At 35.7% G+C, this 21064-nt stretch overlaps 1 protein-coding gene across 2 annotated transcripts in view; it reads left to right on the top strand.

Annotated features, from left to right (window-relative positions):
• The window catches only part of Ngly1 (N-glycanase 1), a 49838-nt gene extending 29240 nt beyond the window's left edge, over positions 1–20598 (top strand). The window contains exons 6-12 of one of the 2 annotated variants that reach the window (XM_070018713.1): positions 1224–1345; positions 2374–2519; positions 4544–4654; positions 5734–5898; positions 10382–10567; positions 18696–18873; positions 19701–20598. In XM_070018713.1, the coding sequence (XP_069874814.1) occupies positions 1224–1345; positions 2374–2519; positions 4544–4654; positions 5734–5898; positions 10382–10567; positions 18696–18873; positions 19701–19876 (1084 nt within the window). In that variant the 3' untranslated portion in view covers positions 19877–20598. The remainder of the gene's footprint in view (positions 1–1223; positions 1346–2373; positions 2520–4543; positions 4655–5733; positions 5899–10381; positions 10568–18695; positions 18874–19700) is intronic. The other variant, XM_070018714.1, reaches the window with a different exon arrangement.
• Positions 20599–21064: the final 466 nt, after the last annotated feature.

Here is a 21064-nt window from a genome sequence, read left to right as displayed (position 1 = left end):
GGATATTGAATTAAAATGAACTAAGGTAGCATCTTTATAGGGTAGTTTTAAACACAATGCACTAATTTTACCACTTTTTAAAGTAGTACCAATTCCTTAAGTACCTTTCCTAGAGAATCTGCCTCTCCAATCTTTATTTTTCAAAGAGCAGTTTAAATACACCTTTTTCAGTTATTCTCATATCACTAAATCTAACCTGTCATCTAGCTTATATCACTTTCTGCCATTTGGCAAAATTCTTTGTGTTAATTCTTTTTTGAAGGACTGTAAACACCTTGAAGGCAGTACCACTGTTTTGTCACTTTTATCAAAGGTTCTATCTAATAGGATGTCTAGTTATAGTCTAGGTTCTATCATCAGAATATTTAAAAATAAGGAATTAAGAAATATGATTTAAGTATTATAGACAAGTTATATAGAGCCTAGAACAGTTCATTGTTCAAACCAAAAATCCACAAAGAAACTTCAAAACAATGATACTATGAATCAAATGACTTCATAGATACCTAGAGCATATCCAGCAGATCACACCCGTTCTTCTCATTCAAAGCCCATAGAACTTTCTTCAAAATAGATCATATTTTAAAGCATAAAGCAAGCAAGTCTTAGTAAATATAAACAAATTGAAATAACTTTCTGTATCCTATCAGGTCATAGTAGAATAACGCTAGAACTCAACAACAACAAAACCTGTGGAAAATGCTCAGTTTGTCATTGAAGAAATAAGGGTACAATCAAAAAGTTCCTAAAATCTAGTAAAAATGAAAGCACAACCTACAACTAGAACCTTCAGAACATATATTTCAAAGGTAGTACTAAGGAAAAAAATTATAGCTATGAGTGCCTAACATAGAAAAGGAAGATATCAACCTAATGGGCACCACTAGCTCCTAGCGAAACAAGAACAGGACACCCAAAATTAGCAAACAGAATTAAGATTAGGGCCGCAGTTAATAAAATTGAAACTAAAATAAAACTATGCAAAGAATCCATACATCAAAGCTTGGTTTTTGAGAAAATACTGATAATCCTTTGACCATCTCACCAAGAGGAGGAGGGAGGGAAATGATCTAAGTTAGTAAAATTGGTGGCAAAAAGGGTACATCACAACAAATAGCCATGAATTATGATTGAAGTTTAGCATAAAGGTAATATAAGTTCTTTAAAAAAAAAAAACCTTGATTTTGATAATGAGTCAGTATTGTCTTTGTTTTTTAAAACAGATATAACAACCCTGAGAAACTTTTGGAAACAAGATGTGGACGATGTGGCGAGTGGGCCAATTGCTTTACACTGTGCTGCCGAGCTTTAGGGTTTGAGGCTCGCTACGTTTGGGATTATACAGGTATATAATGCAGTATGAGCAGAGAAGAAGGCAGCTTTGTAAACTTTGTTTGGGTTTACAGTCTGTAAGTCCATCATTTTCCCTTACATTCTGACCTTGTCAGTCTCCCATTTGCTTTCTATAAAATATCAGTAATACCAACTTCACAGGTTCTTTTTTAAAGGAACTGCAAGATTTTTATTATATATTCAAGCACTGTATCTAGTTCTTTTTACCATGTTCTCTTAGTAATTTTACTAATAATTTATCCTAGAACTTGCAATATAATGTTGTTTCTGTATAGTTAAGAACATATATAATAATGTGCTATAAATATCTTTATTTTTAGAGGTATTACTATAATTTAGTAAATTTAAGTTGCTATATACAAAAGTTAAAAAAAAAAAAGCCCTATCTGTATTGTCTTTGTTTAGGAATGACTTATACCAAGGCATGGAGACTTATAATTGTAACACTTGTGAGGCTAAGAGAGAAGGTTCAAGAGTTCAGGGCCATTCTGAGCTACATAGTGAGAGACTCTCCCTTCTCCCCCCCCAAAAAAGGGGAAAAAAGGAAAGAAAAAAGAAATAATATATGTCTACATGTTAAAAAGTCATCTTCCTTGTTAGGGTTTTATTTGTGACTTCTTTGTCTTGTTAGAATCATATAATACCTTCAGTTAATAGAGCATTCCTGTTAGACCTGCTGTTTCTGGGGCTTAGGGTCCACAGAGATGTTACAGCTTCAGAAATAGCATTAATTCCTTCACATTGGAAAACTGAGCCTGATATTTCATGCTGCTGTTTACACGTTGCTTTTAACTGAGACTCAATCTACCTACATTTTCAAGGATTATAAAGAGACAAAAATGAATACAAGTATTTTAGAGTTGTGTATGCCACGAAATGCTTACTCTGTTAACTAAAATTTAAATGATACAAATTACTTTATGTGATTCTTAGGGATTTGTATATAGTCACTGGAAGTCATTCTGGTATTATAGATGTAACTTTTATTCCCTTTTTTTCCTTCTCATCTTACTTGAGTAGACCATGTTTGGACAGAAGTCTATTCTCCTTCTCAGCAGCGGTGGCTGCACTGTGATGCATGTGAAGATGTCTGTGACAAACCACTCCTTTATGAAATAGGATGGGGCAAGAAGCTTTCTTATGTCATAGCATTTTCTAAAGACGAGGTAGGGCGTAAGAGAAATTATTTTCTGAAAATAAAATAGAAACTTGTCTTGGCAATGTCATAAGGTTATAACTGCCATATAATAAGCGGCACATAATTTCAGTTCAGAGCTTAGTAGGCTTGCCATAGGTATGTACCTATGAGCTCGTGACTACCGTCAGTATTCCGCTGTGCTTACCCATTTTACCTGTTGAAAGACATTTGAGTGATTTTCAGTTTTTAATATTTTAAACTGTTACGGACATTGGTGCAAAGACTTTATATGGCATATACTTGCTTTTCTTTGCTTAATGCCTAGGAATGGAATGGCTGGATTATATGGTAAGTGTACATATAACAAAATGTTTAAGAAATTGTTAAATTGTTTTTCCAGTGACTGTGCTATTTTACATTGTCACCAGCAGTAATTGAGAGTGTGAGCTTCTCCACATCCTGGCTAACATTTAGCATGGTTTAACTTTAATTTAGACCTTTTAATAGATGTAAAGTGATATCATTATGTTTTTTCACTCGTATTTCCCTAAGTGACAAATCGTATCAATCATTTCTTTGGTACTTATTTGTTATCCATGTAATCTCCTTTGACTTTGGTTTTTCCCATGGTGTGTATTGTTTTTTTACTATTGCTGTGAGATTTCTTTATATATTCCTGCATAAGCCAATTAGCAGATACATGCTTTGCAAAGATTTTTTTTTTTCCATCTGTAGCCTTTCACATTCTTTGTATGTATGTGAGTGTGTGCACGCACATGAATGTACATGTGCACATGTGCCATACTGGGGCTTGAACTTGGGGCTTCAAGCTCTTGCATAGCTTTTCACTCAAGACTGGCACTTTACCACTTTAGCCACATCTCCGTTTCTGGTTTTTGTTTTTTTTGGGGGGGGCAGGGGGAGAGGGGTTTGCTGGATAATTAGAAATGAGACTATCTTAGATTTTGTCTGCCTGGTCTGACTTTGAACCATGATCCTCAGATCTCAGCCTACTGAGTAGCTAGGATTATAGGAGTAAGCCTGTCAACTTTTCACGTTGTTAATGACTTGAAGAGTATTTTAAAAACCCATTAAAATCCAATTTGTTACTTTATAGATTGTGCCTTTTGATAGTGGACCTAAGGAATTTTCCTTAGCCCCGATCACAACAGTTTTCTTTCAGAAATTTTGTGGTTTTGGTTTTATGTTTATTCTGTGGTCCATTTTGAGTTAATTTTGTAGAAAATTCAATTTCAGCATATGAATATGAATTATTGTAGCATTATTTATTGAAAAGTCCTTTTTCTATGGAATTTAATTTTGTGGAATCAGATATAGATAGATTATAGAGATAGAGCAGATTGCTAATATTCTCACATTTTTATCTTTAGAGTACTTCTTGGAAGTCTATTCAGAAATGAGAAAAAACTCATTTCTTTCAGAAGACTCTTTCTTTCTAATTTTTTTGAGAGAGTCTCACTGTATAGCCTGTACTAGACTCAAACTCTACATCTTCCTATCTTAGGCTCCCAAATAGTAGGATTATAGGTATACACTACCAACACTTGACTTGTTTCATTTTGTGTATGTTTGTGTGGTTCCACAAATGGAAGCCACATGCTAGACAAGCCTTATATCACTGAATTATATTATCTACCTTAGTTATTAAATTTTAAAGAATTTTATTACTAGGGACAATGGCTCCTGCCTGTAATCCTGGCTACTTAAGAGGCTAATTTTGAGGATCATAGTTCAAAGCCAGCAAGTGTGTAGGGAAGTCCACTAAACTTCATCTTCAGATAACCAGCAAAAATGTCAACTAGAAGCATGTCTCAAGTGGTAAAGTACCAGCTATAAGCAAAACCTAAGAGCCTGAGGCCCTGAGTTCAATATCCAGTCTTGGCACACAAAAAAGAAAACACACAAAACAACAACCAGAAAAGCCTAGTCTTTTAAAAATTGCATTTAAGAACTGCATATATTGTAGGTATTTATCATACAAGATTATAGTTAATAATCTTACTAAATTTTGCATTCTGTAACCTGTTTCAGGTAGTTGATGTCACTTGGCGATATTCTTGTAAACATGAAGAGGTAATCTCTAGGAGAACTGAAGTTAAAGAAGACTTACTTCGAGAAACTATTAATGGGATTAATAAGCAGGTGTGAAATACCTAGTTGTCTTTCTTTTTTTTTTTTTTTTTTTTGTCTGTCATGGGGTTTGAACTCTGAGCCTGAACGCTGTCCCTCAGCTCTTTAACTCAAGGCTAGCACTCTACCACTTGAGCCACACCACCACTTCTGGTTTTCTGAGTATTTATTGGAGATAGGACTTGCCTGCCTGGGCTGTCTTTGAACCATGATCCTCAGAACTCAGCCTCCTGAGTAGCTAGGATTACCAGCACCTGGCTCCTAGTTGTCATTTAAATAATGTTTCTTTTTTAAACTTGAAATGTCACGTTTCTTAAGTTCAATGAAATAAAAATTCAATATTTATAGTACTTGACACACCTTAAAGTCCTTCAGAGATACCAACCTAGAATACTGGCTCACTGAATCACCCCTTGTCTTAGAAGAGTCTAGACTTCAACTTATTTTCTCCTCTGCTCTTTGACCTGATAGAAGTTTGTGGGTGTAGGATTTTGTTTGCTTATTTATTTAGTTATTTTTCCCCCAATAATACCAGGCTTGAACTCAGCACCTGAGCTGTTGCTAGCTTTCTTGCTCATAGCTGCTGTTCTGCCACCTAAGCCAAACCTTCAGTATGACTTTTTGCTGGTTATTGGAGATGGAGTCTCTTGAACTTTTCTGCCAAGACTGACTTTAAACAATAATATTCTGAGTAACTAGTACTAAAGTCATGAGCCACAGGTACCCAGCTAAAATTTAGCTATTTTTTTTCAACACTTCAGTTACCATTTTGTGGTTGGGTTTCCAACCCTTCTTTCTCATACCACTTAATTGGCCAGTATCTGAAGGGGAGAAAAGATGCAGTGTATATGTGTGTGTATGTATAGATGCTACTTTCATTTTAAATTTAGAGAAATAAAGAGATTGGAGCATTAAGAATAGGTAAAACGATTTCTTAACATAAAATGTTAAAATTATTCTTTTTATTTTCTAAATGCTGTAAAAGTAAATTTGCTTACTTCTTTCAAGACTTCTTAAAAATCTAAATGCTTTTAAGTGTATTTTGCTTACACATATACTTGTACATTTCTCTAATCTTTTTCTAACTGCAGAGACAACTGTCTTTGTCAGAAAATAGAAGAAAAGAACTTCTCCACAGGATAATTGTAGAGCTTGTTGAATTTATATCTCCCAAAACCCCTAAGCCTGGAGAGCTGGGTGGAAGAATATCTGGATCAGTGGCTTGGAGAGTGGCCCGAGGAGAAATGGGTCTAGAGGTATTTAATTTATTTTACCATTGTAATTTTTCTTACTTTCTTGATTCCTCCCTGTGCTATTCTCATTGCTTACAGAAAATACATTGGCCATGTCCTTTCAGTTAACTTTACAGAGTACTTGTTTAGAAATACAAACATCAGGAAGAATATACCAGTAAATGATTGACATACTGTAGTCATGTAAAAGACTTTGCAAAGTATTTTTTTATTTGTAGGGTAATTTTCTTTACTTTTATTCTTTTTTTAAAAAAATGTTCTTATCTTTAAGTAGTTCTACAAAGGAGGTGCCATTTAAAAAGCATTTATGAATATAATGCATGTTGATCAGTGTTACCCCTTCAACATTCTCACTCTCTTTCACCCATCTCTTCCCTTTTTTTAATTTTGCGGTGTATACAATGAATCCTGACTGCATTCTTTCCCTTTCTCCCCTTCATTCGTAATTCATTTGTAACCATTTGCATATTACCCATTGTGTTTACTTACAGATTTATTGGTACACTCTATTTACCACAAGTGAGAGAAACCATGCAACCAGTGTTTCTCTGGGTCTGGCTTACTTCACTTAATATCATTTTTTCCAAGTCTTTCCATTTCCTTATGAATGGCAATATCATTCTAAAAGATGAGCAAAATTCCATTCTGTATATAAACAACATTTTTTGGCAGGGGGGAGGCTCTGATCGTGGGGCCTGAACTCTGGGCCTGGGCGCTATCCACCAGCTCTTCAGCTCAAGGCTAGCGCTCTACCACTTGAGCCACAGCGCCACTTCCGGCTTTTTTCTTTTTGCTTATGCAGTGCTGAGGAATCGAACCCAGGGCCTCAGGCATGCAAGGCAAGTGCTCTACCACTGAGCCACCTTCCCAGCCCATAAACAACATTTTCTTGATCCATTCATCCATTCCAAGGGGCATCTGAGCTGATTCCATATCTTGTTTATGGTGAATCTTGCTGCAATGAACATGGTTGTGCTGGTGGCTTTACTGTAATTTTGTTTGTGTAGGTGGGATTGCTTGGCTATAGGGTAGTTCTATGCTTGCTTTTTAGAAGAACTTTCATAATGCTTTTCAGAGTGTTTGAACAAGATCACATTCACAACCAACAGTACATTAGAATTCCTTTTTGAACATACCTTAACTACCATTTGTGGGATTTTCTGTTTGCCCTTTCTCACAGCAAATATTTTATATAAGAATTTATGGGAAATTTCACAGATTTGTTAGCATGTTTTCTAATGAATTTTTAAATTTTTAGTAACCATAGAGTCAGTAATCAGAATAAGAAATACATCTCCAGGACCCCAGAAACAAACATGAATTCCTTTCCAGTCATTATCTCCTACCCTAAAGTAACCATTGCCCAAGCATCTAATGTCATATCTTAGTAGTTTTGCCTGTTTCTGTGTTTTTTATACATGAAACCACATAGCTTGTATTTTGTGTATTGCTTTTTTCACATGATGTTATAGTAGTGAGACTCATACATGTTGCAATAGTTATAATGTTTGTCCTTATTGTTGTGCAATATTCCATTGTGTGAATGTATTATTGTTTATACAGTTCACATTGATGGGCATTTGTATTATTTCTGGGTTTGAGCTGTTTAAAATTTTGCTGCTGATTATATTACATATGTCTGTTGAGTAAATATCTAGAATTGGAATTTCTAGGTTTAATAGAATACCAGTATATTTAAACTTAGTAGACAGTGTCAAGCAGTTATCCTGAGTAGTTGTGTCAGGTTTACACTCTGACTAGCAGAGTAAACTGATTTTCCACATTTCTACCAATACTTGGCATTGTTTGGTTTTTTGTTTTATTTTTAGCAGTTCTGATGGTACACAGTGCTGTTGCAATTTTAACTTGCATTTGTGTAATGATTAATGAATATGAGGACCTCTTTCAACTTCCTGATAGCATTTTTTGGGGAAGTGCCCATTCTGGCCTTTCAGACAAGATTTTAATGTATATTAGAGAATTTTGCTTTACTTTGTATTTCCTCCCTATGAAAAATTTATCAAGTGTGGGAATAATAGAGAATTTGAGTGATTCAATGATGAAAGTTGGTATTTATTTACAATACTGGAAATGTAATTTCTATAGTCACATCTTTAGTTAGGGAGCAGGTGAAAGCTACTGTGCTAGGCTCTAATGAGCATTATAATGTCAAACAAGCCTACCTCTTCCCCTAGGGAGGAGTGTGGAGTGCATTATAGATATCTACTTAGGTGTATAATGAAAAATTCTTGGAAATAACCCGTCTTATATTGGTATCAAGCATTTCTAAGCAAATTAAAGTCTGCTATTGTAACTCATTTCTCTACTGAAGGGAATATGTTCAAAAGGACTGAATTGTCCCCAGTAAGTTTTATATTTTTTCAATTAATTCCATCATCTCTAGCAGTCAGGAAGAAGTGTTGGTTCAGCCATAGAATTATAAAAGCTAAACTCAACAAATAATTCCAATCACTGCTGATGCGCAGTATAAGTTATAAGTATAAATCTAAATGAAGCAGTTGGAAGGATCTAATTTAGTCCACAGCTGTGTTCAATTTGAAGCATGGATATTATTTAGGTCTTCATTTTCTTTTTATGTGTGGTTGTGCTTCTTTTTACATGGCATGTAAGTTGATTACACTTTAAAAATATGAATTGGGTCATATACCCAGATTGTTTTCCCCTTTTGAAAATGTTTAAAATTTCTCAATTGCTGGTAACATCTTAGTACCATGAATTTAGAAATTGTTTTCCCCTTTAGAAATTGATGTTTTTAAAGTAAATAGAAAAATGTAAATCTTTTTAAAAAGGTAGAAATTAAATCTTGCACTCATTTGGGAAAAGAAGGAAAATTTGGTGATACTATCTCCAGCAGCAAAAATTGTAGTTTAGTCTTCATTTTAGTTTAAAAATATTTTTTGTAGGTCTGGAATTGCCTACCCTTCTACAGCCATACTTGGGAACCTAAAGCAGAGGAGGATTAAGAGAAAGTTCCAGGCTAGCTTGAACCTACATAGTGTCTTTATATTTCTTTTCCCTTTATACTTAGTTACCCTTTATAAAGTGGTAGCTAATCCTTTAGATATTAATTCCTTATGTTTTGTGTTATGTGTTATGAATTATCATTGATTAAAAAAATAAGGGATTGAAAGACTAGAGACCGTGGATTTAATCCAACACCACAAAAAAACGGGGTGTGGGGGTATCTGGGAGGGGGAAGCAGGCAGGGAGCTAGGGGAGAGGGAGTGATTGAGATGTGTTAATACATTTATTGTAAGTTGTACTAATTCAGAAATTATAAAATGAATCTCTAAAATTAACATTTTTACCTTTTTGGCAGGAATATTCACACATTCTACTAAATAGTTGCCTTCTCTTATGTATTTAGTTCTACTGTTTTAAAATGCTGACAATTAAGATACATATAAATTAATTTTTCTTGTGTTCAGATTACTTTGTTCATTGATTCTTGTACATTTGAAGTTTTTATGTTACCTATAACCCAAAGCTTAACAGAAAAGGAGTGCCTTCAACCCTGATCAGTTAGTAAATACTACACAGTAATATGTTGACACAGATGAGAGGATAGTTTGCCTTTCAGGGATGCTTTGGCAGTGTTTGGAGGTGTTTTAGTTGAGAGAGATGATATATAGCTAGCATGAATTTATTTTGGACTAGAGTAGAAAAATTGCCTGGAATTTCAAGGTAAAATAGGAGCTTTCATAGTAATTTTCACACAGAGAAATATGTTTTAAGCCTAAGCTCTAAGGTATTCTCTTACTCAGAGTATTCAGGAAAGTACACTCTGGTGCAAAGGCTTTAGGTTGAGTCCTAAAGAGCTGAGAATGAATGAAGTGTATGTACATTAGAAAGAACACCATTCTAGACAAGAAAGCAGGCCAAAGCCTTGAGACAAGAAGCAACTGAACTTTTTTTGAAGAAGCAAAGGAAGAGTCATATAGTAGAATCATAAAACTAAAAAGGAAGAGTGACATGAAATGTAGCTGGAAATAGACAGGGGCCAGGTCATTTAGGAACTATGTGCTTTGGTCATAAAGTCAGGTGAGTTAAGCAAGAAAGAGACATATCCTAGTTTATGATTTTAGACTTTGATTTCTATGTCTCTGGAGAAGTGGAGTATGGATACCAGAGGTTAAGAGTTGAAAGCTAAGAGTCAACTTTGAAAAGTGAGGCTGTTAAAATGCAAGTAAATGGATATGGTAGTAGTGGAAATGAAAAAAAATGAACAAATTAAGGTGGATCACAAAATCACAAAAATTAAATCAGTGTTGATACCTTTTCTCTACTAATGCCTGTCATTATATTGGCCTTAGAGCCACTTAAACAAAATATTTTCTGGAGTTTCCATTAGCACAATATTTTCTCTTTCAAATTGAAGTTGTCTTTTACAACTATAACTAGCTGTTCCTCTGTTTTTAGTATTATTTTTATAATATTGTAAAACTAACTCTTCTTTCTTTTTAAGAGAAAGGAAACCCTGTTCATTCCTTCTGAAAATGAGAAGATGTCTAAACATTTCCACCTTTGCTACAATATTGTGAAAAATCATTATGTTCGAGTTTCAAATAACAATCAAACCATTTCTGGATGGGAGAATGGTCTGTGGAAAATGGAATCCATATTCAGAAAAGTTGAAACAGACTGGAACATGGTAACTTAACATGAAACTGTTTAAAACGTCTGTCATTGTTTAAACAAATATAGATTGGCTCCATTTTTTAGTTGTACATAATGTGAATGCATATATTCAAATTGATTTTAGCAATTCTTGATGAACAAAATCCTATCCCAACATACAAGCAGACTACACTAGAGCTAGGAACTGGTGGCTCACACTGGAGGTTGAGATCTGAGGATCAAGGTTCAAACCCTGCTCAGGCAGAAAAGTCTATGAAACTATTTCAGTTAACCAAAAAAGCCAGAAGTGGAGCTGTGGCTCAAGTTGTAGAGCTCCAAGTGAAAAAGCTAAGGAACAGCATCCAGGCCCAATACCAGCGCACACGCACACACACACACAAATACACCAGAAAATGTTGCATTTATATCAAGGAAACATCTGTTGTAATCATAGATCCTGAGTTCAATTCTTTCATGGCAACAGACATCAAATAACCAGTCCATGTGATTGTTTTGCAATGAATTTATAAAATAGATTGTTATTTAATTCCTTCCTAGTTACATATTGATAACCTACTAAATGCAGTCTGTTAGGGAGAATAATAGACTCAATAAACCAGGTTTAGGAAGCTAGCCATCTAACGGTTTCATTTCATAAGGACATGAGTGAGCAGCAATCACTCCTCTTTGCCCTAAAAAAACTAAATAAATAAATGGAAGCCAGGACCATACCATAGTAGTTCACTTTTACCAATACCAAGTTGCATATTATGTTCACATTATCATAACAAGTGATGACATGTTACTTTTAAACTTTCCTACTCCTTAAAAACATACGATAAATAAACTCAAGCTCTTCACATGAGCATAATAGATTAGATATATTAAGCACTGTATTGATGATAGACACTTTTCATAGATGTTACTTAAGTTATAGAGAGCTTTTTAATTAACTTCCTAAGTTCAGCAGTAAGAGAGGTTGTTCACTTTTAAGACTATCCGACACATTAGAAAAGTGAGTCACAGTTAATTAATAGCTGTGTTTATAAGCATCTTCTGTATACTGCCACTACAACAAACATTAAAGAGTACAAAATCTATAAAAATGTCTGTTTTTATTTAAATTCATATATTAAATTCATGTATTAGATGTAATTTAAACATGATATTTCTGCTTATGCACAGAAATATCTAAATTAAATTAATAATTTTTAAAACTTATGTTAAACCAAAAATTATTATAGGAGTATTAAAATTGTAAGCTTGAGAATTTTCTTATTTAGCTACAGAAATGCATAAATATAAAATTTTAAATTTCAGTGTTCATATATCTGTAGTTGATTCTGTATTCTGCAGTTAATGAGCAAGGGTGAACATCTAGAAAACTATCTTAACCTAAAAATTCCTCTAAAAGAAAGCAGAATGAATTAGACATACTAGTTACTCAGTGACTAGTCATCTATACTCGCTGAATTGAAGAGAATACATAGATTTCTTCCTAACCAGTAGTAGCAAAGAAAATAACGATGTGTTGCAGATTATGTGACATTGGGAGAAAGAGGGCTACCCTGTGGTATATTTCTTCTTTGTCATTTGTTCATAAGCAGACATTGAACTGCGTGCCTATTATAGCAGGCACTGACTCTTCTCAGCTGCTTGGGTAAAATGATAGAAGATGCCGTTCCTGCCCTCACCATGTAACAGCCACATAAGCAGCCATCTTAGTGGCCATGCACAATGCTGCAATACCAATGTCACCACATTGCTATGGAAACACTGAAGTGGGAGGAATTCGCTTTGGCTGTGGGAGTTGGGCAAACCTACACAAAGCAGGCAACATTTGAGCTGGACACTGAAGGATGAGTAGGTGTTCGCCAAGCAAGGAAGCAGCAGGAAAAAGACATGAAGTATATGGTATATTTTGATATTTCTAAATAGAACATTGTTGCCAGAGAGGGTGGGTTTTATGAGCGGGAGTTAAATATGTAAATGAGATGCAAATGTCATTAAATAGAAAACACACCACTGTTGGAAAAAAGCTTGTGCCTTGATACTCATTTATGAGGGATACTATTTTTTTAAGTTGAATGTATGTTTCTAGATACAATATTTAGCACTTATTGAACATAATAACCCAAAAGTAATAATTAATTTGTTTCAATTGCTTGTCTATTCCATTTAAATCCTATGTCTAGTTGTTCTTTATAGTGTAACCCCAGTTAGGAATTCTTTAGCTCTGTTGAATAGTAGACTTCCAACCTTATGTCATGACAGTTCACATACAACCTATTCTCACATTTCTTTTCTTTTCTTTTTTTTTTTTTTGTCAATCATGAGCTTGAACTCTGGGCCTGGGCACTGTTCCTGAGCTTTTTCACTCAAGGCTAGTGCTCTATCACTTTGAGCCACAGCTCCACTTCTGGTTTCTGGTGGTTAATTAGAGATGAGTCCTACTTTGGCTAGCTTTGAACCATAATCTTCAGATCTCAGCCTCCTGAGTAACTAGGATTACAGGCAGGAGGCCAGGCACCCGGAAAATTTCTCTTTTTAAATTTTACTGCTAGAACTGAGAGCTTTAACTCAAAGGCTCAGGCTCTTGCTCAGCTTTCTTGTTTAAAGCTGGGGCCCTTCCACATGAGCCATACCTCTTCAGTCTAGCTTTTTGCTGTTTGGAAATGGATTATCTCAGACTTTCCTGCCTAGCTGGTTTTGAACCACGGTCCTTCAGTCTCAGCTTTCTAGTAGCTAAGACTACAGGTATGCACTCCTGGCACTCAGCCTGATTTTGGATTCCTAAAACAGATTATTTTCAGAGTCATTTTCCCAGGGTCACATGGATGCATTAAATTTTACTATTAACATTGTTCAGCAAATATATTGATACTTGAACCTAAAATCAAAGTCCAGATGACCTGTGCATTTTGGGTGGCTAGTGAAATACCATAATTAAAGTGGTTCATGACTTTTTCTCCTTGCATCTGCCCTGCCTGGGGCTCTCCATTCTGTGGCTAGAGAAATGGTTTGTTACTGTGAATGCATCTCTAAGTCTCTGCAGAGGGACCTTGTCTTCTCTGGCCTTGCCTTGTTTTCTGCATTTCTCCTCTATTTCCTTTTTCTTAGACTCACTTATCCTCAGACTGAACTTAAGCTGTTCTCCCTCCAGTCCATCTAACTGAGTCCATTTTCTTTATTGCCCCAGGCTCCTCCCCTTTGTCATATATATTAACAGGCATGTAAGAATAGATTCTCTCCTCCCTTCTAGAGTGAAAACATTTCTCAAGCAGGAACATTCTTTGTCATTTCCCACTCTTTTATCTATCTAATAGTGCCTAATACATAATTAGTACTATTGAACTGATTATGGATTAGAATATAATCTTTAGTAAAGATGTGAAAAATGATTGAATATAACATAATTCTGTGCCACACTAGGGCTTTGGAGAATATTACAGATATCTTGTTGTTTTGTCCACAGTATTCCCTAAATGCTCTTAGACACATTTGATTTCAAACAGTTTTATTGCTGCTTTTGTCACTTAGAGCCATTTTTGCACTTTCTGATGCATGACATTATGTCAGTAATTTAGCCATTCAGCAGACACATTATCCAACATTGTGCTTGGCATTCAGGATGGAGTGACCTGAGGCGCAAGCCTCAAAATGCTCATGATTAGTATAAGAAAAATACATGTGGGCCAAATTAGATTAGTGGAGTCATTTTGTTGTTGTTGTTGTTGTCGGTCATGGGGCCTGAACTCGGCCTGGGCACTGCCCTCAGCTCTTCAGCTCAATGCTAGCACTCTACCAATTGAGCCATAGCTCCACATCCAGCTTTTTCTGCTTATGTGGTGCTGAGGAATCAAACCCAGGGCCTCATGCATGCAAAGCAAGCACTCTACCACTGAGCCACCTTCCCAGCCCCACAGTGGTGTTATTTTTCAAACAATATGATATATGCATATGATGCAGAAAGAGGGAGGAAAATAGGAAGAGCCACTGCCCTCCTGAGACCGAAGTCCTTGCAGAAGAAATAGTATCATGGCTTTTCTAAGAGGAAGAGAGCTCCCTCAGCTCAGCTGAAGACAAGTTGTGGAAGGAGAAGGAATAGAGGCATGAGAAATAGCTTGTACAAAAGCACTGAAGTTAGAAACATGTAGTATCTTAATGGAAGAGTGAGCAGTAGAGGAGATATAGACAAGGGAAATAGGAGATGAAAGAAACACAGTTGTCAGGCCTTTTGGGGCAGAAGGACATGGTAGAACAGATATTCCAGAGAGATAGTTCCAAAGACAAATAATGGAGTAACTCAGACTTGAAGCATAGAACAATCTAAATACAGTAGGAGTGAAAATGGATTTATATTGAATTTCAGTGATAAAATGAAATAACCAAAAGGAATAATATTCATGAGCTATATCATTTTACCAGTATTGAATTAAAATCCCTCACACTTCTGGTATCTAGAAATGAGTGACTGCAGGATGCCTTCTGTGTAGTGAACTTAATTAAAATGAATCTTAGCAGAAGAGTAATTTTAAGAGAATCACTTTAAATTTAAAGAACCACTTGAAACAAGCACTAAAAACCAAACCTCCAGGAAATTAGTTACCTGACATGTAGTAATCAAAAACTCTTTTCAAAGACCTCTATTCTCTGTAAAATAAAGAAGCTGACATGCAGATATTCTCAGTGTTGAAATGAATAGTTGCAGCCAAAACCCATAGGACAAGTTTTATCTGTATATGTTATAAATAGTTTAGAACTTTTGTTATAAACACACTCATCTCATTCTCACCGGCAGGTGAGGAAGATGCAGATTAGCAATTATAGGGGTGGTAGTTTTTCCTTCCTACTCCATGATTTCTGATTTTACTAACCTTCTTGCTAAGGTAGAAGAGCAACACTCACTACATAGACCTACAGATTGGAAAATTAAGCATATAAAAATGCACACAATAACTGGGTGCTGGTGGCTCATGCCTATAATCCTAGGTACTCAAGAGGCTGAGATCTGAAGATCACAGTTCAAACCCAGTCTGTGCAGGTTAAGTCTATGAGATTTATCTCCAGAAAACCAGAAGTGGCTTTGTAGCTCAAGCCACAGGGTTCTGTAGAGTCCTAGCTTTGAGCAAAAAAGCTCATGGACAGTAACCAGGCCCAGAGTTGAAGCCCCATGTTCAACAACAAAAAGAAAAAATGCACACATTAAATTTATGAATTTTAAAAGCCAGTAGACATCAACAAATGATGCTGGCAGAATTGGCTATACATGTGTAGAAAACAAGTTCAATTCTTACGTATCATCCTGCACCAGGAACAACTCCAAATGGATCAAAGACCTTTAGGTAAAAGCAGATACCCTGAAAATATTGCAGGAAAGAATAGAAATATGAAGTCTCCTTGGCATGGGTCAAAACTTTCTTAATAAAGACCTAGAAACAACAAATCAAAAAAATTTTGGATAAATAGAATTGCATTAAACTACAGAGCTTCTGCATGGCAAAGGACATAGCAAGATAAATAGAAAGCCCACAGACTGGGAAAAGATCTTCACAGCCATAAATAGACTAGGGCCTCATATCTAAAATATACTTAGAGCTCAAAAAATCCCCCAAAATCAGATCCTCAAAGAGAACAACCACCTCATTAACAGTTGGGCTAAAGACTTAAGGAGAGATTTCTCTGAAGAGGAAATAAGTGGCCAATAAACACATGAAGAAATGTGGCCATAAAAGAAATGCAAATCAAAACAACATTGAGATTCTACCTTATCCCAGTTAGAATGGACATTGATCTGTAAATCTAATAACAACAGATGCTGTCAGGGATGTGGCCAAAAGGTAACCCTACTACACTGTTGGTGGGAGTATAAACTTGTCAGCTACTCTGGAAAGCAGTATGAAGGCTCCTCAAAAGATGACCCAGCAATCCAACTCCTGGGCATTTAATCAAATCACCACAAACAAGGCCATATTAAAGCTACCTGCACAGCATGTTCATTGCAGCATTATTTACCATAGCTAAGATACAGAACCAACTCAGATGCCCCTCAGTAGATGAATGGATTAAGATGTGGTATATATACACAGTGGAGTTCAATGCTTCCATCAGAAAGAATGGCATTGCCCCATTTGTAAGGAAATGGAAAAACCTGGAAAAATTTATATTAAGCAGAGCAAGCCAGGCCCAAAGAAAAGTAGGTTGCATGGTTTCTCTCATTTGTAATAACTAGAATATGTCTGTGATATTCTTAACAGGATCACAATAGCCCAATTGCTAAGTGTAGAGGACCATATATAATGATGCATATCAAAGTGAACTCCAAGAATTGGAAAAAAGAAGTTCTTATTATGTCCTGTATGCAGTTTCTATTTTTTTTTTCTGTTTTAGTTTTCTGTATCCCTTGTCTTGTATATAAGTTTATCTGATCTGTGGAAAGGAAACAGCAGGACAAAGGATAAACTAATGCAAAATGATACTCACTAGACACTGTGTGGGAAATGAACTATACAACTTGAGGGGAATAGGGAGGGGTGATTGGGAGAAAAGAAATGTTCTCATCTTACTTGTGTAACTGAATCCCCCTGTTCATCACCTTTACAATAAAAATATTTTTTTTTTAAAGCCAGTAGGGCCAGGTGCTGGTGGCTCCCGCCTGTAATCCTAGCTACTCAGGAGGCTGAGATCTGAGGATCACAGTTCAAAGCCAGCCTGGGTAGGAAAGTCTGTGAGACTCTTATCTCCAATAAACCACTAGAAAACCGGAAGTGGTGCTGTGGCTCAAGTGGTAGAGTGCTTGCCTTGAGCTGAAGAGTGCCAGGACAGCACCCAAGCCCAGAGTTCAAGCCCCATGACTGACAAAAAAAAGCCACCTCTGTTAAATAGGAAGTTAGGATCAATTAATATTTATTTATATTTAACTTGGAAGAAAAACAAGTATACCAATTATTGAGCTTTTCACTAAGTAAAGATTGGAACATAGAAAAATATATTTCTATTTTCATAGCAAGTGTGTTTTATGGTACTTTCAAAGTTGTGCCCTAGAACTAAGAGTGAAGTTAGATGTTCCTTGAAGAATTGAGTCTGGAATATGCACCTATGCAAATTTTAATACTTAATATTTCTTGAAGCCCTCTTTATGAATCCAGAACCTGTGCCCCTCCCCCCCCAGAAAGCTTATGATTTGGGTTAAGTTAGATAACCCAGATGAGACAGTTACATTTAGATAAGAAAGTTTTGGCAGTTTGAGGTGAGATGAAATTATAGAGGACCTTGAAAACCAGTGATTGAGACTTAAGGCAGGTACCAGGTACTTGAATGACATCCTACACAGGCAGATAGATAATCTTGAAGGATGTAGAATTTTAAAATGTTAATCTGATCAAAGCAATTAGAATTTACCAGTGTTAGGCAGTTACAGTAAAATGTTTAAAGTCATAACTAGGGGTAAGTACAGCATAAATGAGGAAAGGGATCTTTGCCCAGACACTTGAAAGGCATCCATAGATTTTTAGGATATATAACAAGGTAGATATAATTGACAGAGTTTGAGTGATTGACACTTGCCTGTGGTGGTCAGCTTTCATATCAACACATGGAGGAGAAGGAGGCAAGCTGGAAACAGCCGGTATACTTAGGTGCCTTCTAATCATGTATTTTTAAAGTGGAAAGGGCTGTTAAGAACCAGGACTGCACTGGTGAGGTGGACACAGATGTTGCCTTTTAAACTGTTACAAAACAGTGGCTGAGCATGTCTTTTTTATTTAGTCTATATGGCTTGTCTCACTCTAGGAAAGTTTATATGAAAATCTAGACTTTGGAAATAAACTTAGAAGTAGATATAAAAGGATCCTCATTTCCAGCAGGATTCTTAACACTCATTTTAAGTAGTTGTATTTCTTAATTTAAAAGATTGTAATTTATGAAAATTTGATTAGCGTGGAATTCTGAAAGTTAGAACTGCACTAATGGGGCACTTGCATTTTAGTAACTTTATTCCAGAGAAAAAGATACTCCAGGAAAAATTGCCAAAGAACTGTTCAATGTTAGTAATCATCTTGTTAATAAGGAAACGTATTCATTCCTAACCTTGCAAGGTCGACAGACTTTTCGGTTTTCTACACTACTTAATTGTTCTGACCATTCTTCCCCCTGCTCTATAGGTATACTTGGCTCGAAAGGAAGGATCATCTTCTGCTTACATTTCCTGGAAGTTTGAGTGTGGCTCAGTTGGCCTAAAAGTAGATAGCATTTCCATCAGAGCAAGTAGTCAAACCTTTGAGACTGGAACAGTAAGGTGGAAGTTGCGATCTGATAGTACACACATAGACCTGACAGGCGGTAAGCATTTGACAAGAGAATCCTACAGCATTTATTTACACTCTGAAGACTGCTTGTACTTACTTGAGATGTAACTCTTGACATTTTCATTCCAGAGAGTTATTCATACTATTTTGGTTAAAAAATATCTGTCTGTCTGTCTCTGTTTTATTAGCATACATGAGTTGCATGTGAGGAATTTCATTGTTACATTTCCAAACATGAATGCATTGTGTTCCTGTCAGACTCCCTCCCCCTATCATTCTCTCTTAACCCCACTTCTTAAAACAGTTTTAACGGGCTTCATTGTTTTATTATCACTCATGAAATAATAAAAACTTCAATAAATGTGGCAAAAATATTTTTAAAATAATTAACTATTTAACCTTATGTCAGAAAGACTGATATTTTTGGTGATGAAGCACAAATTTAAAAAGAAAAATCACTTTTTTTGTGCCAGTCCTACAGCGGAGCTCTGTGGCTGAGTTGTTGTGTGTTTGTTGTTGTTGTTTTGGTTTTGTTTTGTTTTTGCTCAAGGCCAGCACTGTGCCACTTGAGCCACAGCTCCACCTCTGGCTTTTTTGGTAGTTAATTGAATACTCACAGGCTTTCCTGCCCAGGCTGGCTTCAAACCACAATTCTCAGATCTCAGCCTCCTGAGTAGTTAGGATTACAGGGATAAGCCACCAGCACCTGGCTATTCTTTATTTCAAAAGATGCATCCCCTCCTTCTTTTTTAAAAGGGTGATTTTAATTTACAGGTCAGCCTATAGAAAAATGTGTTCCCAAACTATTTATGCTTTTAAATTGCCACAAACAATGTGTAACTTTTTCTTTCTCGTCAACAGATAAAAATCTTCAGTTGTATAAGGATTTTTCTGGTGCCACTGAAGTTATTTTGGAAGCAGAGTTAAGCAAAGGAGATGGTGATGCTGCTTGGCAACACACGCAGCTGTTTAGACAGAGCTTAAATGACCATGAAGAGAATGGTTTGGAGATAATCATAAAGCTCACTGAACTCTGACAACCTGACCATTCTAGAAAAGCAGGCAGTAATCAAGGATTTATCATGCGAGTTGTCTGGATTTAGTGCATGCTCATTTGGCAATTTACCACCCTGTGCCCACATACTTCTTTTGCTAGCTATCCATCATGTATCCCTCATTAAAATATATCTTTATACTGTGAACCATAATGAATCTTGACTTGAAAACTCCCTTTCATATATCACTTACAATTCAGTGTAAAGTGTCTTGTCCCCATATGAGATTCTAATTCAAATAGTTTTAAAGAAAATGATGGTGTTCATGACTATGCTGTTCATAATTATGGTAAAATCTTGGGCTAATAGTAAATTAACATTTTCTGGTCAGACATTAATGTCTTTATAAGTAGTTGAATTAGATTTTCTTAATATTTTTAAGTTTTAACAAATGTCCTTAGTGCAGTATCTTATAAGTTATATAATGCATGAAAATTTTTATGGTTGTAAATATATAGTTATTAAAGAAATAAAAATTATTTTGCCTTACACCTTTTTAGTGCTTACTTTGGCTATATACAAACCTATGTTATATGTCCTAAGCATTGAAAAACACTGAATAAGCAAAAGTTATGAAAACATTTAATATTGACAGCATAAATTCAAAGATACATTGTAAGTTCCATAGTTGTGAACACTTGAAATGGTTTACATTTAAGTTGTAAACTACCTCATTGAATAAAGTATTTATGATTTTGAAACTATGTTCACTCTGTTATACAGTATTTTATCAACAATATCAAGAGTTTTTTGATTTGGGTTTTTTTTTTTTTTGGTAGCATTCCAAATTACCTCCAGCTAAGTTTAATGAGCATTTATTAGGCGGCATATATGTGGAGAGTGTGATGGAACTGTGGAGAAGCAATGGTAAAGAAGACACCTTTTTCCATAAGGAAAGCGCCTGTTCAGAAATTTTCACCCTTTGCAACTCAGTAGATCATGGTGGGTGTTGCAAATCATGTAGTAAGATCCTGAAACAAAAGCCATATTATTTACTTTTTAATAGTTGCAGCTGCCACCGGGCACCAGTGGCTCACCCCTGTAATCCTGTAATCAAGAGGCTCATCTATGTAATCCCTATAATCAAGAGGCCTAGGTCCCAGGTTCACAATTCAAAGCCAGCCAGGGCAGAAAAGTCCATGAGACTCTTAACTCCCAATAACCAGCAAA

The sequence above is a fragment of the Dipodomys merriami genome, unplaced genomic scaffold (assembly GCF_024711535.1).
Source record: "Dipodomys merriami isolate MVZ:Mamm:240054 unplaced genomic scaffold, mDipMer1.0.p SCAF_13, whole genome shotgun sequence".
NCBI classification, from domain to species: Eukaryota; Metazoa; Chordata; class Mammalia; order Rodentia; family Heteromyidae; genus Dipodomys; species Dipodomys merriami.
The sequence above is the reverse complement of the archived record's forward strand: the minus strand, read 5'-3'. Positions and strand labels throughout refer to the sequence as shown.